Source organism: Suncus etruscus, chromosome 15, assembly GCF_024139225.1.
Source record: "Suncus etruscus isolate mSunEtr1 chromosome 15, mSunEtr1.pri.cur, whole genome shotgun sequence".
NCBI classification, from domain to species: domain Eukaryota; kingdom Metazoa; phylum Chordata; class Mammalia; order Eulipotyphla; family Soricidae; genus Suncus; species Suncus etruscus.
In genome coordinates, this window is record NC_064862.1 from 82,375,351 (window position 1) to 82,383,675 (window position 8,325).

General features: G+C 53.6%; 1 protein-coding gene across 1 annotated transcript; it reads right to left on the reverse strand.

Annotated features, from left to right (window-relative positions):
- Positions 1-389: 389 nt before the first annotated feature.
- Positions 390-8,031, reverse strand: THEG (theg spermatid protein). Its single transcript, XM_049788232.1, has 7 exons — positions 7,730-8,031; positions 6,843-6,956; positions 6,195-6,256; positions 4,604-4,673; positions 4,172-4,289; positions 1,221-1,380; positions 390-760 (listed from the first exon to the last, which is right to left on the reverse strand). Exons 1-7 carry the CDS (start codon positions 8,029-8,031, stop codon positions 522-524), a joined length of 1,065 nt encoding a protein of 354 aa, XP_049644189.1. The 3' UTR covers positions 390-521.
- Between the last annotated feature and the right edge of the window lie 294 nt (positions 8,032-8,325).

Here is an 8,325-nt window from a genome sequence, read left to right on the forward strand (position 1 = left end):
ATGTCAGATCCCACAAAAGTATGGGGAAGTGGTTACAGGCACCCTGGGTCAAGGTTTATTGACTTCAGTACCATCCCAGGGAGCAATCACGGGCCCCCACCTCCACCCTAGAAGCTATACAGAAGCTGGGCATAAGAATTGGGGTGCTGGGGTGGAAACAAGCAAGTATAGTGGCCAACCCGGGTTTTCTGCATCCCAGAATGTCCTTCATGTCCTGCCAGGAGTCATCCCTGAGCCAGCCAGTGTGTGGCCCAAAACAAAAAATGTGAGGGACTCTGGGGGCGGGGAGTGTTGAGGGAAGGGCGGTGGGGATGGGGATGGTAGGTGCTGGCAAGGTAGAAATAAGGGCGCACACAGATAGATTCAAGTCAGGATCCTTTACAGAAATATTTTCCAGCGGCTCCTCCATCACGGGCCTCCCAGCTCCCCTCAACCCCCGCAAGTCATCCCTTCAGACCTCTACATGGGTGCACTTGGGTGTTTACTGGAAAAGGGAGTCACAGGAGGGGCGGGCCAGCCGCTCAAACTTTCCTGGTGATACTCTTGGGGGTGGCGAGTTCCTGGACCCGAGGGGTGGCCTTTGCCACTAAGGACGCAGGGGACACTTGGTAAGGGTCGCGATCCGTATTTAAGTCCTTGCGCATTTTCGGCTGGGCCAGGGACACCACTCGGGCGGTAGCCACCGCCTTCTTGGTGACGCTGGGGACTACCCAGCGAGGGTCCCGATCAGGGACACAAGTTTCGGGCAGGGCCTTGGGTGCTAGAAGGAACAGAAGAGGAAATAGCATGTGGGGTGCAGTGGGGGGAAGACCCCAGTCTGCCAGCTGCACCCCAGGATGTCTCTACGCCCGCTTTGCTGGCAAGGAGTCCATGCACTTCTTGTCTTTGCTTTGAGACTGCAGCCCTGGGTGCTCGGCTAAGTCCGTGGTGAGCCAACTTGCTGCACCAAGAGAAAGAGCCCGGTGTGGGCCCGCCCTTCAGCCAGTCTCCGCCCCATATAAAACCACGCCCACACACGAACCACGCCCATGATACGACCACGCCCGATGGACATGCTCCTCCCATATATGGTCACGCCTCAAATCATGGCCCCGCCCAATAGAGGTCCCCGCCCCTCGAACAGCTCCGCCCCCAATCCTGGGGCCACCTCCCAGCATCAATCCATGCAATGGGTAAGGCCACTGCAGCTTTGGGTGCCCAGTTCAGCGGGACCCACTCACTGGCCAATTGAAGGAGGCGGTTGTAGTCCGACACATAAGGCTTGGGTTTCGGTATAGGGTTCCACTCTTCCAACATCGTGGCCGGGGGCCGGGGCTTTGCCAGTCGGAGGATCCTTGGACTAGGGATGGCCTTCCTCGCTGCCTTGGACACCTGAGACACCTGAATAAAAGAGGAGGTTCAGCTTGATTTCTCAGAAATAGGAGAGAAAAAGGGAGGGAGAGGGGGGGAGGGAGAGAGAGATGTGAGAGATGGTTCAATACCTAGGACTTAATTTTTTTTTGGAGGGGGGTCACACCTGGCAGCACTCAGGGGTTCCTCCTGGTTCTACACTCAGAAATCGTTCCTGGCAGGCTCGGGGGACCATATGGGATGCTGGGATTTGAACCACCATCCTTCTGCATGCAAGGCAAATGCCCTACCTCCATGCTCACTCTCCAGCCCTAATATGTTTTTCCAAGCCCCACCAGAAGTGATCCCTGAGCACAGAGCTAAGAGTAACATAAGTCCTTGAGCACCCCAGCATGTGGCCCTCAAACAACCAACCAAAAGCTCCAAAGAGACAACCAAAGAAAAGAACTCTGAGCCAGAGAGATAGCACAGCAGGTAGGGCATTTGACCGCATGCAACCAACCCAGTTTTTTTTTTTGTTTGTTTGTTTTTTTGTTTTTGGTTTTTGGGCCACACCTGGCGGTGCTCAGGGGTTACTCCTGGCTGTCCGCTCAGAAACAGCTCCTGGCAGGCACAGGGGACCACATGGGACACCGGGATTTGAACCAACCACCCTTGGTCCTGGATCGGCTGCTTGCAAGGCAAACGCCGCTGTGCTATCTCTCCGGGCCCTCGACCCAGTTTTGATCCCTGGCATCCCTGAGCCTGCCAGGAGTGATTTCTGAGTACAGACCTTGAAGTAACCTCTGAGCACTGCTAGGTGTGCTCTCCCCAAAAAGAAAAAATCCTGAGCCAGAGTGATAGCACATGGGTAGAGTGTTTGCCTTGCCGAGGCTGACCCAGGTTCAAACCCTAGTATCTCATATAGTCCCCCAAGCCTTCCAGGAGTGATTCCTGAGCAGAGTCAGGAGGAACCCTGGAGTGCCACCAGGTGTAACACAAAAATCAACCACTCATTGGCCAAGTGAAGGAGTCTATGGTAGGAAGCTTGTCACAAAGAATGGAGAGTGCAGTTAGAGTAGAGAAGGGTCTAACATGAAAGGGTCATTTCATGGTACCACTTCATTAGCAGTAGTACAAACCACAATGTCAAAAAAGGTGTGTGTGTGAGAGAGACAGACAGACAGACAGACAGAGACAGAGAGAGAGAGAGAGAGAGAGAGAGAGAGAGAGAGAGAGAGAGAGAGAGAGAGAGAGAAGTAAAATGCAAATGCTTGCAAGCGCTAGCTAGCGTAGGACAGACCGGTGTCCCATATGGTCCCCCAAGCCAGGGGCGATTTCTGAGCGCATAGCCAGGAGTAACCCCTGAGCGTCAAACGGGTGTGGCCCAAAAACCAAAAAAAAAAAAATGCAAATGCTTGCCCAGAGCACATGGGAGAGTATGGGTGAGAGAGAGAGAGAGAGAGAGAGAGAGAGAGAGAGAGAGAGAGAGAGAGAGAGAGAGAGAGAGAGAGAGAAGTAAAATTGCTTGCCCAGAGCAAATGGGAGAGTGTGGGTGGAGGGAAGGATTGTTGTACTTTGTATGGCTGTAACTCAATCGTGAACAACTTTATTAAAAAACAAAAACCTGTAACAAACAAAAAACAAACAAACAAAAAATCCTGTAGGCTCAGAGTGATAGCACAGCAGGAAGGGCATTTGCCTTGCATGCAGCCGACCCAACTCAGGTTTGATCCCTGGCATCCCATATGGTCCCCCAAGCCTGCCAGGAGTGATTTCTGAGGGCAGAGCCAGAAATAACCCCTGAGCGCCGCCAGGTATAACCCAACCCCCCAAACAAACAAACAAACAAAGAACTGTAGTATAAACAACCATGTGACCATGGTGTTTAAATTAAAAATAAAATAAAATAGGGGCCCAGCAGTAGGGCACTTGTCTTGCCCATGGCTGAGCATCCCATATGGTCCCCCAAGCCAGGAGCGATTTCTGAGTACATAGCCAGGAGTAACCCCTGAGCATCACAGGGTGTGGCCCCAAAACCAAAATAATAATAATAATAATAAATTAAATAACATTAGAAAAAAGAGCCCTGGACCGGAGAGATAGCATGGAGGTAGGTCGTTTGCCTTGCATACAGAAGGACAGTGGTTCGAATCCCGGCATCCCATATGGTCTCCTGAGCCTACCAGGAGCGATTTCTGAGCAGAGAGCCAGGAGTAAACACTGAGCACTGCCAGGTGTGACCCAAAAACAAAACAAAAGAGCCCTACCCAAGTGAGTGGTAACCAGACCTCTGATGCCAATACAAACAGAAGGTATCTGCTCCAAGTGTAGGTTCTGTTTGATGTTTTTGGGGTCCACGCTTGGGCTCAGGGCGTACTGTGGACTCAATCACTCCTGGCAGGCTCGGGGAACCATATGGGATGCCAGAGGTCAAACCTGGATCTGATGAGTGCAAGGCAAATGCTATCATTCCAGCACCAGAGTGTGAGTTCTGACAAAGTTCTGACAAAAGAGACCCTGATTCTGTGAATTTCCCCTACAGGGGTACAAACACTCCCCCCTTCACCCAGAAGTTTCCGTGCCTGAGTGTTAGTACATCCCCAAAGGAAAGGAGTAAGTGTTTGGGCTGGGAACATCATCTTCATCAGAGAACACTAGGGAGGTAATGTGGCTCTCGATCCCATGCCCAGGGTCAGTAGGATGAAGTTGGGGTCTCCAGCTTAGACTTCACTTTCCATAGGGCTGAGAGGGGGGGGTGAGCTGCTCTGAAGAAGGATAGAGGAGCCCATTTTGTGGAAGAAACTCCCTTCCTGCATGGCTCATGAGGGGGCACAGATACCTGGCACATGTTAATGCTCCAGATGTTTTTCCGAATTCTGGGGATGGCAAGTTCCTTCAGACGTCTGGATGCATGATATTCCAGGGCAGGTCGACTCACAGTCCAGATGGGAGACTTTCTGGGGGACAGTCAGACTGTAGAGCTTGCAGAGAGGACTGGGGCATCCCTGTGTGTGTGCTCATGCCATGAGCAACCCAGCACATGTGAATGTGTGTGCCCACATGTGTCAGCATGTCCCAGCCTGCCATGTCTGTGTGTGTGGCAATGTGTTCTGTGCATACGTGTCTGTTGTGACACACCTTGACTGGGCGCCTGTGTATGCCCCTATGATGCCAGCCGGAGTACGTGTGTGCCTGTCAAATGACATGCATGCATATCTATGGTGTCTGAGCTGCACCCCAGACTCCCAGCCTGCACCCCCAAAGTCCTTACCTGGAGTTGTTGTAATAGTCTGAGAAAAACCTCTTTGGCCGAGACAACTCCTCCATTCGATGGCTGACGACTATTTAAACAGGAAAGAGCCCCATTTACTCTCCTGCACCCCAACTTTCACCTGCTTGATTCCGGGGTACATTATCCCTCCAGGCACTTCCCTCCAACAAGGAATGTTCTCCAGGTTACTGTTTTGAGGGGAAGGGATTCACATCTGGCAGTGCTCAGGGCTATTCCCAGCTCTATGCTCAGAGGTCACTCCTAGTGGTACTGGGGAACTATGTAGGGTTGGGGATCAAACCGGAGCTTTTCTGTGCTCCAGCCCATTGAACCCTCTCTTGTTTCTCCAGGTTACAGAGAAAGAATCTACCCTCTGCTCCCACCCAGTGGTCTGCTCTCTGACCGGGAGAAGCCGGGCCGGACAGGAAGTATTTTGTGGTTTTGTTTGTTTGTCGTTTTTGTTTTGTTTTGTTTTGGGGAGAGTCTCACAGACCACACTCAGGGTTACTCCTGGCTTTGAGCTCAGAAATTGCTTCTGGCAGGCACGGGGGACCATATGGAATGCCGGGATTCGAACAACTATCCATCCTGGATCTGCTGCTTGCAAGGCAAATGCCCTACTGCTGTGCTATCTGTCCAGCCCCATTTTGCGGGGTTTTGTTGGTTCATTTTGGGCTCAAATCTGACATCTGACTCCATGCTCTTCTTGTTTGGAATCAGTCACTCCTGGTATGACTCCGACTCCCAGAGGGAAAGCCTTTTTTGCTTCTTTTTATTTGGTTTGGTTTGGTTTTGAGGCCATATCTAGCAGTACTCAGGGGTTGATCACTCCTGGCTCTATAATAACCAGGAATCACTCCTGGGATGCTGAGGATCAAACCTGGGTCAGCTGCATGCAGGGGAAGCACTCTCCCTCCCTGCTGTGCAATGAATGGCTCCAGCCTCAAGTCTTGGTGAAAACTTTGCACCCTTGAGGCTGGGTGAGAACAAGATTCTCTTTGAGAGTTTGCCCAGAGCCCTCACCCCAAGATCTGGGGAGAGTTCAGATCAAAGACCCCCTGGAAAAACAGTGGAAAGAGGCCTGGTACATGGGGGAAGTATGGGAGGAGATGGATAGAGGGGCCTGTAGGTAGGTGATCCCAGAGGCAGCCAGGCACAAGCCTGGGGGTACAGGACTGAAACCGGAAACTGGAGCAGTGGGGAGAGATGGTGGAACTGGGGCTTCCTCTGGAGCAAAGCCTGAGAGAGGAACTCAGTGGGATGGAAGGGAGGCGAGAGTGGGCGTGGCTTAGGCGGGCGGGTGGAGAAACAGGGGCAGGGCTGAGCAGAGGTGAACAGCGATTGGAGGAATAGAGAGCCGGAGGCGGGGCAGAGGAGAGGCGGGGCTTGGCGGAGGGAAAAGAAATAGAAAGAGGCGGGCAGCGATTGGAGGAGAGGTGGGGCGGAGGCGGGGCAAAAGCTGTGGGTGGGGCGAAGACAGGGCGGGGCAGAGATTGGAGGGAAGGCGGGGCCCCGAGGCAGAAGCGAGCAGCGATTGGCTAGGAGATGGAGCGGAGGCGAGATGGGCGGGGCTAGTGCAGGGCCGGCCTACCTGGTACCGTGACGGACAAAGTGGAATCTTTGAGGAACTGCTCGGACCAATACACGGAGGGCCTGGAACACACCAGGCGTGGTTCAGATGAGGGCTCACTAGGAAGGACCCACTTTGAAACACAACTCAGGGCACCCCTAAACACCGACAGAAAAAACGGGAGGCAGGCGGGGTAGCCGCAGGAAATCCGAAGAGGGCAGCAAGGGACAGGGGGAGAGCTTGCCTTGCAGCCAGGCTGACTCTTGGGGTCCACCCTGTAAGATCTCCTCCCTTCCCCGACCTGGTGTCAGAGATCTGGAAAAGGGGGCTCCAGGAAGGGGACCCCATCCCCATCGTGTCTGGTCCCCAGGGAGCAGGCAGTGTCCTGAACTCACCAAAAGACACAGAAGTGGAGGATCCTCATTTTCGGGGAGAACCACGAAAACCCCGTACAGTTGTACACCATCCTGAGGAAGGGCTCTCTGCTTTGCGCTGCTCTTTCTTCTGGGGTGCCTGTAGGAACCCCTTCTGCCCCCCCAGGCTTGGCCCTCCCTGAGAACTACCCCCTTACATATAAACCCTGGGGTGGGGCTGGGAGGTAGTGATGGGGTGCTCCTTCTACCGCCCCTTACCTGGCCTGTATGACCTGTTCCTTCCCCCTTTCCTTACCTGTTCCTTATAACTTGCCAGTTGGTCTTGGGTTTGGCCAAATCCGCGAGCCTTCTTTTCCTGCACAGTCTGACCCCAGGGGTTCTAGGGGGCCGCTTGGAGATGGACAGCCGACTAGGGGGTATGGGGCCAGGGTCAGTGCTCCTCTCATCTCCTCACCCCATGCATTCACGCTGCACCATGGAGCAGATTCTGGCTAGGCTCCCCCTCCTGCAAGAAATGGAATCCCACCTGCCCCTGGAGGGTCAGACTGGATTAACACGGGGATCAAGCGACCTCCATGAGTGGAAAGTTCCTTTGTCTTTCCCACCAGAACCCCCAAATGGCTGAGATAGATCAGCTCCCTTTTATCTATCTCTGGCCCCCTCAGCCCCTCTTAGCTCCCTGCCTTAGATGCTCCATTGCCTCTTTTTCGTTTTGTATTTTGTACCACACTCGTGGTATTCAGGGGTTTTTCCTGGCTCTGGGCACAGCAATCACTCCTGGAAGGTTCAAGGGACCATATGGGCTGCTGGAGATCAAACCTGGGGCAGCTGCATGCAAGGCAAAAGCCCTACCTACCATGCCACTCCTCAAGTCTCTTTCTTCGTGGCACTTTTTGGGAGTACTTAGACATGAGGTCCTGGAACCCAGAGACTGTCCCCTCCATTTCCCCCATCACACACCCCAGCTGGCAGATTCCTCTGACATTTCCTGCCAGGCCCCTGTTTTGTTTCTCCTGGAAAGTTTCCTTTTGACCTTCCACATAGCCCCCCAATCCACCACTCACAATTCCCACATTTATCCACTCCCTACCCACAGGGTCTTCCCAACTGAGCAGCCCCCCCATCTCATTTCTTGCCAACAGACCCCTCTCCCTTTTCCCTTGGGCATCTCCCTCAATGCACCTCATCTGAGTCGCCCTAGCTTCTATTTCTTCATCCAGCACCTTCTCTTTCTCCACCATGGCAACATCCATGTCTCTGCTTTCCACCAGCTCCTGTATGGACATTGGCTTGGGGAGCACGTCTTCCTGGGGTGCTGGGAAATGCACCACCACGTTGTCCAGATCATGGCTCTTAGAGCTGTGAACACGGAGTTTGTCAGACAGAGAAATCTTGGGACTTAAGTCATCCTCCTTCGGACTCCCGGCTGCTCTGCCCTGTGACTCCAGGCTGCCATGGTTGCTGCTGAGCTGTTGGTCCCCCATGGGCCAGCCACTCCTCCGCCCTGTGGTCCCACTTCCTCTGCACCCAAGTGTGCCTCATCGTTGCCAGGCAACAGGACAATGTCCCTCTGCCACATTCTCCATCCACATTCTACTCCCAGACTGCCCAAGGGAGGATGGGGGGGGGGGGACACCTGGGAGAGGGAATGACATCTGGGTCCCCTGCTCCAGTCAGCTGCCCACCAGGTACCTCTCCTAGTACCAGCAAAAGGCAGACAGTGGGGCATCTCTTTGCAAGATCTCTAGCATTTGGTGGCATCTTGTCTAGACCTGCAA